This window comes from Ursus arctos, unplaced genomic scaffold, assembly GCF_023065955.2.
Source record: "Ursus arctos isolate Adak ecotype North America unplaced genomic scaffold, UrsArc2.0 scaffold_6, whole genome shotgun sequence".
NCBI lineage: Eukaryota > Metazoa > Chordata > Mammalia > Carnivora > Ursidae > Ursus > Ursus arctos.
In genome coordinates this window covers 34,267,471-34,289,754 of record NW_026623078.1, presented here as the reverse complement: position 1 = coordinate 34,289,754, position 22,284 = coordinate 34,267,471, and the positions used below count along the sequence as shown (strand labels likewise).

Genomic DNA, 22,284 nt, shown 5'->3' with positions numbered 1-22,284 from the left:
AGGCGTCTGTATAAACTTTTAAGATTTGGTGGGCAGGTGTGGAGATCTACTTCTCTTACTGCCACCCAAGACAAGCCTGCTGCCCACCTGGAGTGGCCTGCCTCTTCTGTCTCTTCCTCTCTGAGGACATGGGCCAGTTTCAGATTACACCTGAGAGGCTCCCAGGAGCTTGCAAACTGCAACAATAACAGTAGCGAAAGTAGGCACTTGCTCTTCTCCTTATCTCCTAACGCTTTTCTAGGTTCAACCTCCTGAGATTTCTTTGGACCTTTAATCTTTTTTTACCTTCTGATAGTGTCTTGTGGCTCTTGAAGGTCCTCAATTTTGTTTTGTTTTGTTTTGTTTTGTTTTGTTTTGTTTTGACTGTTTGGGGATCTTACTTTAAAGTCACTGATTTATATCTGGCCATTGAACAATGCTTGCAAAAACCTCCAGTCTCAGAGGACCATTCTCAAATGATCAATGTACCAGCACACACAATATTTGTTTTGTCTTGTTTTTTTTTTTGGTTAGGTCTCATCATAGGCCACTTGGATCATGTACATAAAATGAAATAATATATACTTAAAAGCTTATAAGTAAATTCAAATAGTTTAATACATGAGGATATATTTGTATTTGGTAAACTGCCCTAATTTCATAAAGTTTACCTTAAAGTTTTTAAAAAAGTTCTAATATGGGTTAGTTTGGAATTAGAAGCAAAGGATCCTCACTTTTCTAGTCTGAGTAAAAGTTTAAAAGTCTCAGAATGAAAATGACGCAGAATATCATTTTGAAAAGAAGGAAATTATAAGAAATAGAAAATATTACATTTCACTGGTAAAACAATGTTTTACTCAGGACAGATTAGGAACAAAAGTGTTGGTCAAAAAAAAATAATCTAATGAGGAAGACATGATTAGAAAACTTGTTAGTTAAACATTAGGGAGAATTGCTAACATAGTAAAAGAAATAAGGAAATCAAAGCATATAGCCACCATTTCATAAGGCACATCACTCAAGAAACCTAAGCCATTCTGCTCCATTATTTGAAGAAATCATTTTCTGATAAACCAAACTCAACAGCTCAGTGTTTTGATCTCTCAAAAACTTCTATTTTTGTGCTCTTCTCATGGAGGTGTAGATGTCACTACCAGCTAATACATTAGAATTTTAGGCAAGCATGTTAATGGTAGTCCCAGGCTTTGGGATGTCAGTTAATCCACACATTATTGGCATAGAGGAATGACTGATGCCCTGAGAACTCAGGCAAGTACAAGCTCTTTTTAGATTACTATTTATGGACTTAATTACTACTGCAATTCACTTAATCATTCCATGTCATATACCAGTTAATGGATGTTCTGAGAGTCCAATCACAGTCCAACGTAATGACAAATGTGCTGGAACAACTCGGCTTGCCTGAAGGAGCAGCAGATTGAACTAATTTTCTAATTTAACAATAAAAGGATTTAAATAGGACACAGAGCCCTCCATATTAGAAAAAGGAGTCTAAATTTAGACAGCCTGCATGGCTCAGTCGGTTAAGCAACTGACTCTTGGTTTCGGCTCAGGTCATGGTCTCAGGATCATGAGATCGAGTCCCATGTGGGCTCTGTGCTCAGCATGGAGTCTGCTTGAGATTCTCTCCTTCCCTCTCCCTCTGCCGCTCCCCCTGCTCAGGCATGCTCTCTTTCTCTCTAAAATAAATAAATAAATCTTTTAAAAGTCTAAATTTATATCAAATAAGAATTTTGACAAGCCTACCGGAACCTTAGACATACCAATGTCAGTAGTTTTTATTATAACATTCTTGGATATTAACACGGGTTTGCCCAGAGCACTGATTCTGTAAGAACAACAAGTCAAGGCCTGTGCAGTCTGAGAGCTCCCTTTTCTACAAGTCATACTTGGGAAGAATTTGTAACTTGAAAGGAATTCTGTCAACTTCAGAAAATTCCAGGTTGAGTAAGACACTGTTACTGTTGTCCAAAGAGCTCAGAAGAACACAACATCTTCACATAATAACTGGATGCTATAAAGGGACTCTGTCTAGGGATTTTAAAGTAATAAAGGAAAATATTTTTCCATTTTCTTCAAATAATTTCTATGAAGAAAATTGTCATAAGTGTAATCTTCTTTAATTAATCATCTATAAAGGCAATGGTTAAGCACGGCCCCTCCAAAATTTAGTACATAAAAGAAACCTCTAATTGCCAACAACATATCCATTAGTGTGAAAAAGGATTGGATAATACAAGCTACATAAGATACTGCTCCTCCTTCTGAAAGACAATTTGGGAAATATTTATCTGTTTCACTAGCCAATACTCAACCCAGAGTATACAAGTGAGGTAGAGGGGACATTTCAATAAGAAACATAAAATTAGGCACCAGATTCATAATGGATTCTGATGGTTTAGAATTACACAATTTAAGGACTGAAATGAAAGAGAGAGAAATGAAGGGAAGATATGAAAAAAAAATCAGGTACCTTGAGTTTCTTGGTTCCATCCTTTCTTCCAAAGAACTTAATTTTACCAATTAATATATAAATATGCTCTATTCTTCTCATGCATGAAAATGGAAACTTCCATTATGCTTTACATGCCTTTCAAACCATTACCTTATTTCTTTAATCTTTACCACGGATCTTTTAAAAGTTGTCTCCTCTCTTTGCATCTTCCCTTGTACCCCACAAACTGGAGTATTGCCCCATCTATACTGCTCTTCTCAAATTTTTGTCATGTGGACTACAGACAGTCTCTACTCTGCCACATCAGTGGACCCACATTTCAACCTTCCTTTTGTGACATTTGGAAATTCTGACTACTTAACCAGTTTTGAAATTCTATCCTGGGACACTGACTTCTGCCTCACCTACTCTGCTGTCCACTATTTGTCAGTTTGTTGGTGGGCACCCATTTCTCCAACTACCCCTAATGTTTGTGTCTCATGGTCTTTCCTGGCATTAGCTCTCTCTCTGTTATCTCTTCTAAGTTGGATGATTTCATTCATTTTCATGGCTCCAGGAATCATTGATATGCTGACACACACATTTTAGGCAGGGTTCCTAATATTCTGATTCAGCTTTATGAGAAACTTTTTTCTTTTGACTCTTCTAATGTTTCAAACTAACAGTCTCATCCTATCCCTGGGCTGCATCCCATGAAATTAAGTATGTTTTATTGTTAAACTCCAGTCAATAATCCAGAAATAAATAGTTTGTACAATGATTAAACACAGCTTTAGAAAACAATAGAATTTCCAAATCCCTTTGTGAAACTAAGAAAATCTGACAAAATAGCCCAAGCCTGGATAAACATAATATGAAGAACTGACCTATACCAATTACAAATAAAATTGTAAAAGTCAGTTAAATATTAGCAACTCGAATTTAGCATTCTGGTAAAGTTATAGTTTCTTAAAAAATACAATAAGAAAAAACATGACCTTGTAAATAGATTCTCAGTAGTTATTTGATAAAATTCAAAATCCATTCTCAAGCTCAAGCTTGAAAATCAAACAGATATGACTTAGAATTATAGGTTATTCACATATAGCTGTTTTTCCACCAGACAGGTAAATTAGCCTTTTTTGGATCCTAGTTTCACTAATTTTTAAAATGGTGCTAGATTGCCTTAAACCCTCGTTAGAAATACATCTCATCCCTTCCTTTTCATAATATTCTTTATCTTTAAAGTCACACATTTAACATATGTTTTCCCCACCAGACTGAAACCACCTTGAAGATACGCATGTATGTGTGTGCATGATCAGTTACAGAATTTGCAGGGCCCAGTGCAAAGCGAAAATGAAAGCCCCCTTGTCCAAAAATAATTAAGAATTCCAAGACAGTGATAGGAGAGTATTAAACCAAGCAAGGAACCCTTCCACACACAGGCCCCTGTGCGACTACACTGAACACATGGAGGCTTTATGTGTACGTGGTATGTCTGTGTGTGTGTCTGTGTTTGAAATACGTTGAGTATTATGCCTGGAAAAATAAGCCATAGGAACCTCGAAAAAATCTATAGACAGAAAAATTGCTAGCATTCAGATCTCAGATGATAAACAATAGTCATATTAGGTTGGGCAAAAATAGTTCAGATAATTAATCAAGAAAATATTTTCAGGTTTACCACTGACCAGTTTGAAGATTGCAGAACAATTAAAAAGATGTTGATTAATCTTTAACAATTCTCCCTTTAAGTAGACATTGATATCATTTTATTTCAATGTTTTCTATTACATTGTATAAATCATTCTGAGATGATGTCTTCCCTCCTAATATGTATTGGTTGTAATTCAAAACTATGTACTATTTTGTTTCTGTGTTGACTCTTCTGCACAGTTCATTGAGTCTATGAGTGAACATGATAATATCCACTCCATTTCTCTAATCATAAAGCATTAGCATATAAAATTCATAGAATGGTTAATCATTGTCCGTCTGTCTTATAAAAAATAATGTTTAGCTTATTGAAATATCAACCACTAATTTAAGACTTCATTTTTGTAATTCTTTAAAATGCTATTAATTCCCTCATACACAGAAGAATAATAACTTGATGTAGTTAGAATGTATCCCTTTTCATATACCAATAAAAATTCCAAATACTTTATGGGTATCCTTTTCAGAGTAATTCTTCATATTTAGGGTTAAAGTTTAGGGTGGAATTTATATGTCCTCTCCTGGAGCTCTGAATAATTTCCTCTCATGATTCCCAAAAGTTCACTTATGCACAAGCCCTTATTCTGTCAGGTTTTATGGTGACTTCATGAAAAAGGAAGACGGATTTCCTCTTGAGGAAGTTATTGATGGATGCTCTTTTATCTATATCTGAAAGTATTTAAAAAAAAAAAAAGGTGCAGGCTATGTGCAATTACATACCTCAATGCTGCTGTCAGGGATTTTAAACTAATAAATAACCAATCTAGGTGTGTTTAGTTACAGAATTCATTTTTAAAAGTCACTCCATCCTCCTGTTTTTCCACTCCCCACCTCCCACTCTAGGCTCTAGTCAAAAGGAAATCCTTGGCTTTTCCCACCACATTCTGTCTCCTGTTCTCATTTGCTTCCCTCCTCCTCCTCCTCTTTCCTTCTACTTCCCTTCTGCCTTAACATATTCTCTCTGCATGCATGTTCTCATTCATGCATTCTCATACAGTTGTTCTCTCTCATTCTCTCACTCAACAATACTTTCTGAATACCTGTGTGCTGGAGACTATTCTAAGTGGACAGAGGCTTGGCTAAAAAGCACAGGAAAGAAAAAGGCAGGAGAGAGTGAGTTGTGTGCCAGAGAGGGGTAAGAGAAGGCAATAGCACCCAGATCACACAGGAAGACCTTAAAGGCTTGGTACACAGTGGCAAGTGGGCAGAGGGTGGTCACAGAAGGTGGCATTGCGTAAATCAAATATCCTGCTGCTATGAGGAGAGTGAAGAAGTCTTAAGCAAGAGTGAAAGCTGGAAGATACCCTAGACAGGGTTTTAATGGTTTGCCCATGTGCAATTCTCAGAGTGGACAGATTGGATTCAGGATTTATCTTAGAGGTAGAGTTGACAAAACTTGCCTATGGATTGCATGTGAGAAGTGAGACTAAAAGACGAATGGGAGATCCAAGCTTTAGGTTTGAGCAACTCCGTCTCAATCATTCACTTCTGTTCTTTCTCCCTTCTTTCCTCTGTTCTTTGTTCACACTGTAACTGAATCTGGAATGTTCACAGCCTTAGGTTAGTTCCTGCTTCAGTCTCAGCTTAGAACTCAGAAACTCCAGAAAGCTTTCCTGAGCAAAGACACACCCACATGATACCTGACCCTTTCTCCCTCTTGGCATCAATTTCCACATTTTTCACAAGGATGGCTAACACAGAGGCTGCAAGCATGAACTCTGGAGCCAGACTACAGCAGGTTTGTGTCCAAGCTCTGTTACTAACTAGCTAAGTGAACTCTGGCAAGTTACTTAAGGAAGTCTCAGTTCCCACATCTGTGAAGTGCAGATAAGAAAACTGTCTACTCATAGACAATTTTGCGTGAGAGGATATATATATAAAATGCTTAGCACAATACTAGTGCAGAGTAAATGCTAGATAAATGATAGCCGTTATCATCATCACTGTTACTACTTTACCCACCTTCTTTTAAACAGGGTTCCTGCAGAATATCAGAAAACAAATTGAAGCAGGAAATACTAAAATAATTCAGGCTTAGAAAAAAATTAACTCCTCAGTAGAATACAGTAAAAATGGTTAGTATGACTTATTGGCCAATTCAGATACATGTATCGGTCGGAGTCATAGTTATCAACTATTATAGTCAGTCTCCATTTTCTCCACCTAACCTGGGCATTGTGCTTCGGGTCCAAACATACCACTTACCAGATTAGATGCACCCACAGGATTATTTTTCTTTGAGGTCTCACCTGGGCAGGCGCATCTACAAAACACAGGGCAGAAAGAGACTGATTACAGAGGTTGAGGGGCTGAGGGCGTGACCCTTTTAATCTTTCTTTACTTCCTTTTTCTCTTTTTTTCAAGACGACTTGGCATCGTCCACTACATCCGTGGCAAGAGCTGCGACGCCTCCTTGGTGGCGTAGGCTTGCGATTGCCTAGCTTTCGCCCTACACATTTGGGGATTCCGTGGACAGATTAGCAACCAATGCTTTTAGATCCCAGTCGCCTAGCTTTGCCAAGACGGTTAGAGGTCATTTGGAACGTCTTTTGCCTCGAATTGTTCTCATTCAGAAGGCCAGCTCCTTCCTCCTGTGGTGCTTTGGAAATTCGCGCCCTCCTCTGGTCCCGGTTCAGGTGCACGAGAAGAGCTAAGGGAGGACGCAGGTGCTCAAGAGAGGTGGGGCGGTGAAGGCACCCCGGTGGTGAACCCAAAGATAAAACCTGCAGACCCAGCGCGAAGTAGAAACTGAAAGTACACTGCCGACTGATCCTACGGAAGTTATGGGAAAGGCAAAGCGCAGAGCCGGGCCGTGGTGTGTGCCGCCCCCCTTGGGATGGATGAAGCAGCAGGCGCGGCGTGGGTGAGAGGAACCAGCGGCAGAGGCCGCCCTACCCGGCACGGCCTCCCGGCAACTCCGCGGAAGACCCGGGTCCTGGCAGCGACTATGGGCGGTGAGAGCTTGCTCCTGCTGCAGTGGCGGTCGTCATGACCACGCCCGCCTCCCGCAGACCATGTTCCATGGTAAGCGCTCCTCTCCCAGGCGCACCAGTCCGCACGCCCGGCACGCCGGGGGACTCCAGGACGCGTCGCCGGGCCCCGCGCCCAGGCGCGTCCGGGAACAGCCCAGCCTTGCACTTTGGACCTGTCGAGAGCGCTGGCTCTCCCACAGGCAGGCGTCAGCCGCGCCTCGGTACCCTGGCCCACAGCCACTTGCAGTCGGGACGAAGGCGCCTAGCCCGCTGCAAGAAGCCGTCCCCGACGCCGACTCGAGACCCAGCGCTGCAGCCTCCGCGCCGCTCAGCGGTGGCAGCCCGCAACCAGGTCTCAGCGGTAGCCAATAGCTCGCCGTCAGTCTTTCCAGCCCGCGCTGCCCTCTGTCAAGCCGGCGCCCAGCCCGCCCTACGCGAGCTCCGGCTCCTGGCGGCGCCCTGTTACTCCCAGGCGCCCGGGTAGGGGCGAGTTACCTGAGCTCGTGGAGTTCCCTAGTCTCTAGAGAAGTGAAAGCGAAGCTCCCACGGGACGCGCTTTTAAACCCTAAGGGGACAGGTCTCTGGAAAACCCCGTTTCGTCCCCTCAGCCAGGCTGGGAGTTTCCGACCGGGGCTGTACCTCGTGCCCTTTGCTGGGAACCCAAGTCCTCGGGCTGGCACCGAGAAAGGCGAGTTTCGGGTTTTTGTTTTTTCCTATATGGGTGCTCCTTGGTGGGGCAGGATTAAATAGGCTTAAGTCTAAATTCTAGACTTTTGCTGAGATCTAATATATTTTTATTCGTGCGGACTACGGAGAAGGGCAGAGCTGAGGTGAGCGAGCTGGATTCCCTTGGCAGCCATATGGCCAAGGGAAAGAGCCAAAAAGTTTACCGGATAGGAACGAAAGGGAAAAAGAGCTGTGAGGGGCGAAGATCTGCTGAGGGAAATTAGAATGTTTTATAGTAAATACTTCCTCATGCAAAAAAAGAAAAGAAAAAGAAAAAAAAAAAAAGGACGGTGGGGGAGGGCGCGGGAATAGGGAGCAAATTGCTCTTCCGTTTCGTGCTTGGTCTGTGCGCTTTCCAGGCTACACCGTTAGGTCAGAAAGCCTTTCCTCCCTCATAGGTATTAAAGGATCTTGACTTGGCATAGCCAAGAAGTACCAGATCAGTAACAACATGGGGGGGGGGGAGTATGGAAGGTGATTATGGAAAAAGATTTGTAATGGGCGCCCTCCAGAAGTTTAGTATAGAATTAGAAATTAGGTATATCCCTATCTGCCTCACAATGCCATGGATCTCCTGCAATTATTTCTTTCTTGTAGCTCTTGGTTCTAATCTCTACATCATCTCTGATTTGAATCGGAGAGGTTAAAAAAAAGAAAAGGAAGCTGGGATGTACATTATTAACAAGGAGCTTTATTTCCTTAAATGTATCTATATTATTCATCTACTAACAGTTATTAGCAAACAAAATATTAGAAATTTTGAACTTCTGATAATAATGATTATAACGTGTGGCTTTTGCATTTCCAAAAGATTTCACAAGAACCTTAAGGATAGAGTTACTCTTTCAACTTTTCCTTTGCTGTTTCTTTGGGGAGTTGGTAGTTGAGGCCCTACTATGTGGTTCTACAGGGTACTATTTAGTTTAAATAAATTAATCATATTTGAGGACCAAAAATGGGATACTAATAAAAACAGGGAACCAAGAAAGATGAGAAAGCCTAAACAGGTACAGAGGAGAATCACACATGGTACCACATCACTGTTTCAGTATCTTAAACAAAAATGGAAAAATGATTTTATAGGATCAATTTATAAGTCATATTCACATTCACGCACATGAGATTATGTTTTCTGGTCTTACCTCTGACACATAACCTGGTGTCATAAGAGCAAATATTTAGTGTCTGTTTTCCTGAAATAGGAGTGTATGATGCGGTGTTTCAGAGCTTGGCCAGGAAGCACCTTAGTGAGGTTCATGTGGAAAAAGATGGGTTTTTGTACATTTCCTTGACTACGCATGCGTGCGCGCGTGCGCACGCGCACACACACACACGCTTGTTTTGTAGGAAGCAGTGCAGCTCAGTGGCGAAAAGCCGAGTTTCTGAACTTTTTAACCTGTCTCTTACTATACAGGTTATATATGGGGGAAAAGTTTCTTTGTTTCTTAGATTCTCCATCTGCAGAACTGTGAATAATCGGTAGAACTTACTTCCTGAAGTGGTTATGAGATTAAATGAAATACCGTGTGCAATATCACAGGATGGCTGCAGAAATATCTTTAAGTGTCTATCATGGGATTTGTGGATAGAGTATACAGAGCAGTCTTAGTGTTGATTGGGGCAGAAATTAGATTTCTTTATAGGAGGATAATCAGATTTATGTTTGTAACCTTAATGAGCTGATTTCCATACAACTCATGGTTGTTTTCTGTTTATTAACTTTTTCTTCTCTTTATGCACCAATTTGCTTGTGCCAATCATTCATATTAAAGCCAAGTCATATATTCAGATAATGTTTTCTATTCCATCCTGAATGTCTTTTGAGTATTTTTTGTAAAATTCCAGTGAAAATGGGTCTATGAAATGTTTGTAATGGACATTCAGTAAGCACTTACTGATCTTAAAGAGTGATGAAAGACTGAATTGATAGACTATAGAAACTAGTTTATTTATGTTCACTTTGACCCCATAACTTATGCAGTTGAGGATTGAATGTATTATTTGGCTTAAATTAAAAACCAACAAGAACTTTTTAGACAGCCATCATTCTGGTGTAACCAAATTCCCTATTGAAAAACAAATTCTCCAGTTTCAATCCCTTCAGGAAATCTAAAGACAAAATTCCACAGGCCCAGGCTTGCCTTGCATTATTCCTTACGGTTTGTCTTTTCTGTAACCTAAAGAAAAGTTCAGGGTCATGAAAGGGGTGAATGTCTATGCATAATCTGAAACAAAACAGAATAAAAGCATGGTTTTTTCCTATTGCGACAACAATGTCAAAAGCATGCTCAAACTAGGCAATATTAATATGCTTATTCTCTGTATGGTGTGGAGAAAAGACTTCAATTGCAGACCAAACTGCAGTTGTTAATTTGAGAGGTGGGAACCCGTGAGATGGGTCTGAAGCCCTGGGTGTGTTTGCTGTATTGTCCATGAGGCGATTTCAAGTCTAAAGAAATATTTTATTGGTACGGCCAGGAAGATTCTTAGAATTAAGGTGCTTGAAAGTTGAAAGGGACATTCAAGGATCGTTTAGTCTAAAGTTTTCATTTTACAGATCATTTAAATGAAACTTAAAAGACACTGTCATTCACTTAGTCACACAACGCATTGTCATATAACCCCCCGTCACACCAAGACAAAAACACTGAGTTTCCATACTCCAATCCTCTGTGTTTTGTTTGGCCTAGTCCAGCTGGAGCTAACCTATATAACAACAATGGCAACAATGGCTTTGTCTTTATAGACAAAGCAAATTATGTTTCATTTTTTAAAAAGATTTTATTTATTTATTATTTATTTATTTATATATTTATTTATTTATAGAACGCGTGTGCAGGAGGGGGCAGGATCAGAGGGAGAGAGAGAGAGCATCTTTAGCAGGCTGTACACTGAGAGCCTGATGCCAGGCTCCATCTCACGACCCTGAGATCATGACCTGAGCAGAAATCAAGAGTCAGATGCTTAACTGACTGAGCCACCCAGGTGCCCCGAGACAAATTATGTTTCAGGATTGAGAAACTAGTTTTATTACATGAAAAAGACTAAGTTTCTACCAAACCATCATTGAAAGCACTGGTAAATGTCATTCAATGAGTAAATGGCTCAATATGAATTTAGGGAGCACTAATTACTGAAAGTTGGGGTAAAGATGACACAACAGCTAGTGCTCATAGAAAATAAAACAAACTCCTTTGTCAAAACATAAAAGATGGACCTTTAAAATAACATTTATGTAGAATAATAAAAAGGTCTCTTTTTTCATTCTAGTATTTAATTATTTTAATATATTCCCCTTAAAACTCATTTCAAGTTGTATGCTATATAATCTCTTATCACCTACTCTTTCCAAAGTGTACCTTTTGGACACCTGTAAGAAGACAGAAAAAATGAAGTTTGGATCTATATAGTCTGTACAAATCTAATTACAAAGTCAGGATCTAGTAAATAAATAGCAATTGACTATTGTCTGAGAGTCTTCAGGATGAAGGAGCAGTAGTACGAGAGAGAGAACTATGTAATATTACATAGAAGTGGCTACATTCAGAGGACTAATGTAATTACATATTAACAAAAGATTATGGACATTTCTGATCAAGTCCTGGTGAGGCAGTAAACTCAGGTTAGAATCCAGACCTGGCACCTACTATCTGGTTTTTACAAAAAGATTAATTCATAGGACTCTTTTGGTCTTTACACATAGGTATAAGGTAACAAAGTGCTTGGCACACGATAGGTACTCCAACATAACTATCATCATTATCGTTATTAATCTCCTAAGTGAATTTTGCTGGTATGGGTATAGATTCATAGTGGCAGAGCTGTGAATCAATTCCATGTCTCATTTTGTTTCTCTTACCTTGTCAAGTGTCTGTGATATATGAAGATGAGATGTGGGATTTATGTTTGTTCTCACAGCTGCTATTTAGCCTACTTTCTCTATTTGTAAAAATATGGTTCACAAATAGCCCATCATTTATTGGGGGTGCTACCGATTTTTACATGACAGATAATGACACAATAGATGATAATGTTATTGGGAACTTTATGATGTATTTAACATACATCACAATATTTGTTCCTAGGGTTCCAAAGAGTATTGTTTGTAGTCCCAATCAAAAAAGACACACAGGTGAAATGTCTTGCACTCATAAAGTACAGTTAAATTTCATCTGGGAAATTAAAAGGAATATATTGTCAACATAACTCGAGAGTTTGCAGAGAGATGCAAACAAGACATTTTGGCAGACTTATGAAAAAATATGTCTCTATATAACCACATTTTAATGTCTCTGGGAATAATTGGCTTTCCATCAGTGCATTATTACTGCCCAAAATGATACCATTTCTAGTTTCATTCCTTTTGATTAGACAATTGCCTCTAAGTAGGAAGGCTTATCAAAAACAGATATAAATCATTAGTTACCAGGGTGTGAATTTATTTAATGGGTTTTTCTAAGATGTCAAGAAGCTAGAGAGAGCTATGTTTGTAGAAAATATGGGTCTCTGGGCACTTAGAAACAAAGAATATACTGAAAAGATAGAGTGTCAAAATGTAAATGTCAACTTTGTCACAGCTCTGGGAAGGCTAAACACTTTAAGGTCCATCATAAATAAGAAAGAATATAATCACAGTATCATGGAAATAAATGTGCAGTGTTGCTGGTACTTGGACAATCATCAAGGTTTATGTAAATATACATGCCATAAATAATAAAATTTCAAAAATGTGTAACATTTTTTTACCTATCATTTACCAGTTTATCTGTAGATGCCATTTCTTGTAGAAGTGGTCAATATAAATCAAAACTGAATAAAATTATTTGTACCTTAGAGTGTTTTTCAGAGGCAGAGAATTTGCTTTCATCCCACCTGTTCAGTGCTTTTCCAAAGAGTACTTTTTAAGTAAAAAAGTGAAAGAAATCTAAAGTCTAAAATGCAGTCCTACTCTGGTTGTTACATAATACTGAATTTTAGGGTTCTTCCCACGTTATCCAAAAGCCGAGATGCATTTCAAAAAATTATTAGAAATACATGGTCAGGCCATTTGAAACAACACAATCGGACATATGATATGACTTACAACATTTGGCTTATTCTTATTCACTGTTCAATTTAGTTTCTTTCAGGTATATCTTTGGAATTCCTCCCCTGATCCTTGTTCTGTTGCCGGTAGCATCATCCGACTGTGATATTGAAGGTAAAGACGGCAGAGAGTACCAACACGTTCTCATGATCAGCATCAATGACTTGGTATGTGCTTGTTTGTTTTCCTCACGTGGTAACAGTTTCATATTCAAGTATCCAACTGTATTCCTTGAAAGAAAGTGAAATAACTGAAGAGTAAAATTTAGTGAGCTACGAACTACCTATCTTTATGGTTGGCATCATTATATCATTTTAGAATAATTCTTTAGTAGACCTTCAGATTCCCACAGCTAATCATTTCAGCTCAGCGCCCTTCACTACCACATTTCTTGCAAGTATAATTTAGCATAACTATCTGCATTTCCTCACTTCCTGGTGACAGTCCCTGTAGAAGCGCTATAATAGAAGAGGGAAAATAACACAATACAACATTAAAAAACTATCATGAAAAAGAGATGTAGAGTTATTTTATCTGAAAGTGTGTACATGCATATGTATTATATAGGTATTTTTATACACGTATATGTGTAATTTGCTGCGAATTAATTTTTTAATTTACTGTGGACTTTTTTTTGCTATATAGTTTATATTTTAGAGTAGTTTTAAGTTCACAGAAATGTTAAGCAGAAAGTAGAGAACTGTCATATACCCACTCTTCCTCTGTACAATTTCTCCTATTATTAACATCTTGCATTTGTGTGGTACATTTGTTAAATCGATGAACCAATATTGATACATTATTATTAAGTAAGGTTCATGGCAGTCATTAGGGTTCACCTTTTGTGTTGTACAGTTCTATGGGTTTTAACAAATGTAGTGTCATGTATCCACCATTACAGTATCATACGGAATAGTTTCACTGCCCTTAAAAATCCTTTGTGCTCCACTTATTTACCCCTCCTTCCCTCCCTTTGAATGCATAGCGACCACCAGTATGTTTATGGTCTCTATATTTTGCCTTTCTAGAATGTCGTATAGTTGGAATCATGCAGTATATAGCTTTTTTAGACTGGATTCTTTCACTTGGCAATGTATATTTAAGGTTCCTCCATGATTTTTTGTGGCTTAATAGTTCATTTCTTTTATTTCTCAATAAAATTCCGTGGAATGGATGTGCCACAGTTTGTTTTTCCATTCATTTATTGAAGGACATGTCTTGGTTGCTTCCTATTTTTGGCAACTGTGAATAAAATTTCTATAAGCATTTGTGTGCAGGGTTCTGTATGGACATAAGTTTTCAGCTCATTCGGATAAATATCTAGGAGACTGATTGCTGGATCATATGGTAAGACTATGTTTAGTTTTATATAAAACTATCCAAGTGTCCTCCAAAATGACAGTACCATTTTGCATTTTCACCAGCAATGGATGAGAGCTCCTGACGCCTCACGTTCTCGCCAGTATTTGGTGTTGTCCATGTTTTGAATTTTAGCCATTCAAATAGGTGTGTGATGGCATCTTGTTGTTTTAATCAACAGTTCCCTAATGTCCTAGGATATTGAGTATCTTTTCATATACTTTATTGCCGTCTGTATATATTGATCAATGAGGCATCTGAATTCACATCTAAGCTGATGTCTTAACACTACTAAGTCTTCTTATAGTGAAATATCTTTCCACTTACTTAGATCTTTCTTTGGTTTCTTTCTTCGGTTTATATTTTTCTTCATATAGATCCTGTTCACATTTTCTTAGATCTATACCTAGGGTGCTATTATAAATAGTGTTGTGTTTTGAATTGCAAATTCCAGTTGTTCATTGCGGATATACAAGAAGGCAATCGGCTTTTGTATATTAACCTTGTATCCTGAAACCTTACTATAATTACTTATTAGTTCCAGGAGGTGTTGTTCTTGTTGTTGATCCTTTGGGATTTTCTACACAATTATGTCATCTACAAAAAATAATTTTTTTATAATTTAAGAGCTATATCAACATAATGGGATGTATTGATTTAAATGAGAATCAGTTATTGAATCCCTAAATGGCAAAGGAAAACCCTCTTAAAAGTTCATAAGATGGAAGAAATTGTCTAATCTGCCCTTACCTGCCATTCCACTGCCATCTTCTCCACATACTTATACTGAAGTGGCATGACGCTTTGGGAAATTCATTGTCGACCTCTTGCAGGGATATGGGAAATTCAAGATAATATTGGATAGGGGCTACAGAGTTCCCTGATTTTGCCCATTGACAAGGAAAAAAGTGTACATTAAATGGCAGTTATCCCATTTTGCATTTCATGAAGACATGGACAACATAGCTAGCAAGTGGCAAAACTGGAAATCAGACCCCAGAAAACATGCTCATTTTTATGAGGAAAAACAGGGTAAAGCTCTGCTATTGTCTTGGCTATTTCAGGTCCCCTGCAATTTCACGTGAATTTTAGAATCAGTTTTCAGTTTTTAGGAAGAAGTCAGTTGGGACTCTGACAGGGAATTTGTTGCACTTATAGATAAATTTGAGGGGTATTGTCTTTTCAACAATGCATAACCATACTTCTGATCCATGAACACATGAACATGGGATGTTTTCCCATTTATTTAGATCTTCAATTTCTTCTAACAAATATTTTGTATTTTGCAGACTATAAACTTCTAACTTTTTTGGTTAAATGTATTTCTAAGTATTTTATGTGTCTTTGATGCTATTGTAAATGGGATTGTTTACTTAATTTCATTTTTAAATTGTCTGTGATTCTTAACCCTGTACTCCTTGTATACTTACCTAAGTTTGTGTCTTATTTTCCCCATACTAGGCCATAAGTATCTTAAGGACAGTTTATGCTTGATTTACCTTTGTATCCCACAGAATGTCCAAAAGAGGACCTTGCATATATATAGTAGTTTTTCATAAGTAACAATATGAATTGTAATAATATATAATAAATAATAGATGAATTTAAAATTAATACCACAAATTCACAAGAACCCAGAACTTGTTTCAAATAGGCTAGAAGTCTCTTTTCTTGAACATCTGTGTCTTTGGAAATTTGCTCTGAATCAAATGTCAAGTACCTTTCTGATATTCCATATGAACTAGTTCGGGATATTATATAATATTGTTTTTTTCCATAAAAAATTATTTTGCCTAAACATGGCTTATATGGTTGAATTACATAACTCTTAGTCACCAGAACAAAGGCTAGTTAAAAATATAAAGGCTGCTAGAGATGGCCACATACTTCCTAAGAATGACTCAGTCTAGTTAGAAGCACATAGAGGGCTGTTCTTTATTGTAAGCTATTAAATTATAAAATCCAAGGATGAATAGGTTATAATTGGTTTTTATAGTTTTCAATGTCCTTGACTCTGTCTCCATCTCTATTCAAGGGGCCTTCACTGATTCAACTTTTGTCTTTGCATTGATGGCCCTCAGGTTTACACCCCTTGCATGAACTTAAGCACCATTTAATTTAAATATCAACTAGAAATCTTTACCCAGAGGTACTGGACTGGCACATCATGCATAATAGAGAACTAATTATCACCTTTCACCTGTTCCTGCTTCTACATTCTCTATCTTGGGTAACAAGGTTTGCATTTGCCCAGTCTCTCGATGCTGAAAGCCTGGAATCATCCTTGGCACCCTTGCTCCTTCATTTCCTCCATCACCAAATCCTACAGATTAGTTTACCTGATTAACAACTATACAAGGCATTTACTGTGTTAACTTCCACTACTACAGTTTCAATTCAGGTAGTCGTTGAACATCACTGAGACCACTTCCATAGCCTCCAGGGGGTTCCTGGCTAATCTCCCTGTGTGCATTTGTCTTCTTTGCTGGCATCTGGGTTATCTTTCCAAAATTCAAATCTGATACACCCTCTCTCCTTTTCAAAAGCTCTTTAACACTTTAAAATCTCTCTCACCTAATACCTATCAACTTCGATCTTGCATTTCGCTGGTTTGCTAACAAATAAATGATCAAATGCTTGTCAAACATTACTTTATAAATATGTCTAAATATGTTTATAACTCTAATTAACAGAAGAAAGAAGATATAAATTGGCTAAAATAAATCATAAATTAGTTCTTCTTATATCAAGTTATGCTAGAAGATAAAACAAATTTCCTGTGTATATAATTCAGCGGTATGACTGAACCAGTTGTAATTTAACAAGAGAAGTTACCTTTTAAGAGGTCTTTTTGTTCTAGCAATGATTTTATTTTAGTTATAAAAATGAAATAAAAATACACTACTTAAAAGACAGACACTTGCTGAGTGGATAAAAAGAAGAAAAAGAAGTCCCAACTATGTTATCTATAAGAAACCCATTTTAAGTATAAAGATACATGTAGATTAAAAGCAAAAAAGATGAGGATGATATGCCATGATAACACTAACCAAAAGAAAGCTGGAGAAGCTGTATTTATTTCAAGCAAAGCACTCAGTAAGGAAGACTATCAGAGATAAGTAGTAAGTAGATTAAGGGCATTAAGTAATAACAAAGGGTTAAATTCTTTAGGAAGACATAACAATCTTTAATGTGTATGCCTAACCATAGCATCAAAATTTGTGAAGCACAAACTGGTAAACTGCAAGAAATAGATAAAACCACTATTATAGTTCTAGATTTCAGCACCCCTCTGTCAGTAATTGACAGAGTCAGCAGACAGAAAATCAATAAGCATATCGTTCAACCGAAAAGTATTATAAAAACTGGACCTAATTGACATTTATAAAATACTTCATCTAACAACAGCATAATACACGTTTTTTTGCAAGCTCACATGGAATGTTCACCGAGTTCTGAACATATCCTAGGTCATAAAACACCTTTTAACAAACTTTTAGCAAATAGAAATCATGTGAAGTGTGCTCCCAAACTAAAACATAATTAAACTGGAAAAATCAATAATAAAACAGTAGATGGAATATTTGGAGATTAAACAACGTTTTAGATCACATACAAGTAAAAAAAACAGTCTTAGGAAAACTTAAAAGAAAAAACTGAATGAAAAGAAAACACACATTAACAAAATTTGTTGGACACAGCGAAAGCAGAGCTTAATATATGCATTAAGTGCGTAATCAGAAAAGAAGAAAAATGTAAGTCAATCATTTAGGCTCCCACATTAGGAAAATAGAAAAGAGAGAACAAATTAAAACTAAATTAATCAGAAGAAAAGAAAAATGAAAATTAGAAAAACAATTGAAAACAAGAGATTAATAGAAAAAAATCAGTGAAACCAAAATCTGGTCCTTTGAAAAGATCAATAAAATTGGTAAACTTTTCTCTAGCCAGGCTAAACAGGAAAATAAGAAAGATGCAAATGACTAATATTAGAAATAAGAAAGAGGTCACCACTGTAATCCCATGGATATTAAAAGGATATAAAGGAATATTATTGTGATGTTAAATTTTATGTGTCAGCGTGGCTAGGCTATGGTACCCAGTTATTTCGTCAAACAGCAGTGTAGATGTTGCTGTAAGGGTATTTTTTAGATGTTAACATTTAAATCAATAGACAATGAGGAAAACAGCAACACCCATTCAACTCTCTCATTTGAATGGACTGAAAGTCTGCATTCTCCAAAAATCCATATATTTAAGCCCTTAACCTCAAATGTGATGGTCTTAGGAGGTGGGACTTTGGAAGGTAATTAGGTTTAGACGAGGGTGGAACCCCCATGATAGGATTAGTGCCCTTGAAGCAGAAGAGACACCAGAACTTTCTCTCTCCATCATATGAGGACACAGTGAGAAGATGGCTCTCTGCAAGCCAGGAGGAGGGTTTTCAGCAGGAACCAAACTGACTGGCACCTTGATTTTGGACTCCCCAGATTCTGGAACTGTGAGAAATAAACACCTGTTGTGTAAGCCCCCCAGTCTGTGGTATTTTGTTATAGCAACCTGAGCAGACTAAGACATATTCAATCATTTGAAAATGTAAGAAAAAAGACTGAATTCTCTCAAGGAAGAAGGAATTCTGCCTTCAGACGCAAGACTGCAACATCAGCCTCCTTGGGCTTCCAACCTACTGGCCTATTCTACAGATTTTGAATTTGGCAGCCCACACAATCAAATGAGCCAATTCCTAAAAATACACCCGCTTCTTTCTCCCTCTCCCTTCCTCCCTATTTTTCTCTTTCTCTTTCTCTCTCTCTCTGTGTGTGTGTGTGTATATATATATATATATATATTGCCCCCTATTGATGGTTCTGTTTCTCTGGAGAACCTTGACTAATACAATTACGAACAACTCTGTAGACACACATTTGGTAATTTAGATGAATGCAGCAATTCTTTAAAAGACACAAATGATCAAAACTCACACAAGAAGAGATAAATGATCTGGATAAGACTATATTTATTAAAGAAACTGAATAAAAAATTAATACCTGTTCAAAATACAAAGTGCCAGGTTCAGAGGGTTTCACTTGTGAATTCAACCAAACATTTTTCTTTTGAGGGTAAGGAATGTGCTGTTTTCATTTTTGTTTATTAAGGGATAGCACAGTGTCTGGAACAAAATAGGCAATGTTTGTTGATGGAAGAGTAAATGATTTAAAGAATAACTAAGGCAATCCAAAGCATCATTACAGCTGGCTATATATTTTCTCTGTTCAACTTTATTTTGTTTTTGTTTTTGTTTTTTTTTATTTTAATGTTTTTTTATTATATTGTGTTAGTCACCATACAGTACATCCCTGGTTTCTGATGTAAAGTTCGATGATTCATTAGTTGCATATAACACTTGAGAATCAACCAAACATTTAACCAAGAAAATAGATCAGTTCTCTACAAACTTTCAAAAACAGAGGAATACTTACAAACTCATTCTGTGAGGCCAGTATCATCTTAATACCAAAATCTGACCATGGCACTGTAAGACAGAAAAGCTCCAGGTGAATATTGCCATGAACATAGGTGGAAAAAGAATCTTAACAAAATATTTACAAATGAAATCCAATGATGTATTTAAAAAAATTATACATCATGACTAAGTGGAATTATTCCAAGTATGCAAGGTTGGGTCAACATTTGAAAATCAATTCATGTAATTTATAACATCAGCAGGCTAAAAATTAATCATATGATCATGGCAATAGATGCAGAAAAAGATTTAACAAAATCCAACAGGGATTCCTTACAAACACTCTCAGCAAACTATGAGTAGAGAATAATTTAAGCACACTGATAAAATTCATTTATAAAAATCCTACAGGTAACATATTTAATGGTGAGAAATGCTTTCCCTTGAGATTACGAACAAATTAACAATGTACCCTCATCACTTCTATTCGACATCATTCAGGAAGTCCTAGCTAATCCAACAAAACAAGAAGAGGAAATAAAATATATTCAGAAGAATTGAAATGGATTTTGTTTCCTGGTGACAGGATTATCCAAAATAACCAAAAGAACTCCTGGAACTAATAAGCCATTATAGCAAGGTTACAAAAAGACGAAAGACAATTGCTTTTCTGTATACCAGTAATGAACAGTTGCATTTGAAATTACACCATTTATACAGGCATCAAAAATGAAATAATCATGGGTATATCTAATAAAACATGTACAATATCTATATAAGAAAAACTGTAAAACCCTAGTGAAAGAAGTCAAAAAAGAACCAAATAAATAGATATTTCATGTTCATGGATGGGAAGCCTGAATATGTTAAGATGTCAATTCTTCAAACTTGATCAAAACAGTTCCAGTCAAAATACAGAAGTTATTCTGTGGATATCAACAACCTGATTCTAAATTTAGATGGAATGTCAAAAGACCCAGAAAAGCCAACAAAATATTGAAAAGAAAAACCAAGAGTGCCAACATTGCCCAAACTCAAGACTTATTATAAAGCTAGAGTAATCAAAACAGTGTGATATTGGTGAAATAATTGACAAATCAATAGACCAGAATAGACAGCCCAAAAGAGACCAACATTAATATAGTGAACTGATCTTTGACAGAAGATCAAAGCCAATTCAATTGGAGAAAGGATAGTCTTATCAACAAATAGTGCCGAAACACCTGAACATCTACATAAAAAGACCTTATAGCTTTCACAAAAATTGACTCAAAATAGATCATAGATCTAAATGTAAAATGCCAAACTATAAAACTCATAGAAAATAAAATAGGAACTGGGAATGTACTGTATGGTGACTAATATAACAAAATAAAAATAATTAAAAAAATAAAAAGAAGAAAAAAGAAAATAAAATAGGAATAAAATCTAGGTAACCTTGAATTTTTTGAGAACCTTTTAGATACAACACTCAACAGTACAATATATGAAATTAAAAAATTAGATTGGACTACATTAAAATTAAAACTGCTCTGAAAGAGGGTCCTGGGTGGCTCAGTCAGTTAAGGGTCTGACTCTTGGTTTCGGCTCAGGTCATGATCTCAGGGTCCTGGGATCAAGCCCCCTGTCAGGCTCTGTGCTCAGTAGGGAGTCTGCTTGGGATTCTCTCTCTCCCTCTCCTTCTCTGTCCCACTCCCCCCGCTCTCTCTCTTTATCAAATAAATAAATAAATCTTAAAAACAAAACAAAAAAAACCCCAGAAACCTCTGCTCTGAGAAAGACACTGTTAAGAGAATGAAAAAACAAGCCACAGACTGGGAGAAAATATTTGCAAAACACATATGTGTGGTAAAGGACTTGTATTCAAAATATCCAAAAAAAAAAAAAAAAAAAAAAAAAAAAAACCTGTTCAAACTCAACAACAACAAAAGAAACAATCTAATTAAAAAAATGGGCAAATATCTGAATAGACACCTCAACAAGACATACACATAGGAAATAAACATATGAGAAGATGTTCAAGGTCATATGTCATTAGGGAATTGTAAATTAAAAGTGAGGTAGCACTACACATCTGACTAAAATCTGTCAAACTAAAATGACTAAAAACAGTCACACATCAAATGCTGACAGGCATGCAGAGCAACAAGTCCTCTCATTCATTGCCAATGGGAATGCAAAATGGTACAGCCATTTTGGAAGACAGTTTGGCAGTTTCTTACAGAGTTAAACATAGTCATACCATGTAATCATGATTCTAGGTATTTATCCAAATGAGTTGAAAACTAAATATTAAAACTGTCATGCTAATGTTTATAAAGGTGTTATTTATTCATAATTGTCCCAAATGGTAGTGACCACATTGTTCTTCAAGAGGTGAATGGATAAACAAAATGTGGCAAATCCATTCAGTGAGATATAACCAATGATAAAGAGAAATGAGCTGTCGAGCCACAAAAGGACATAGAGGTATCTTAAATTGTGTGAAAGAATTCAGTCTACAGGGCTACATACCATATGATTC

At 37.0% G+C, this 22,284-nt stretch overlaps 1 protein-coding gene and 1 long non-coding RNA gene across 4 annotated transcripts in view; one reads left to right on the top strand and one right to left on the bottom strand.

The window, feature by feature from the left end:
- LOC113253023 (uncharacterized) overlaps positions 1-22,284 on the bottom strand; it is a 149,972-nt gene that overhangs the window by 104,264 nt on the left and 23,424 nt on the right. For 2 of the 3 annotated variants that reach the window (XR_008957744.1, XR_008957745.1), the window contains 2 exons: positions 19,777-19,829; positions 8,523-13,167 (listed from right to left, as the gene is read on the bottom strand). This is a non-coding gene — a long non-coding RNA (uncharacterized LOC113253023). Of the gene's footprint in view, positions 1-6,358; positions 6,417-8,522; positions 13,168-19,776; positions 19,830-22,284 lie in introns of those variants that run through there. The other variant, XR_006409167.3, reaches the window with a different exon arrangement.
- The window catches only part of IL7 (interleukin 7), a 42,676-nt gene continuing 26,930 nt past the window's right edge, over positions 6,539-22,284 (top strand). The window contains exons 1-2 of the mRNA XM_026495848.4: positions 6,539-7,177; positions 12,971-13,104. Coding sequence (XP_026351633.1) covers positions 7,168-7,177; positions 12,971-13,104 — 144 coding nt within the window. The 5' untranslated portion in view covers positions 6,539-7,167. The remainder of the gene's footprint in view (positions 7,178-12,970; positions 13,105-22,284) is intronic.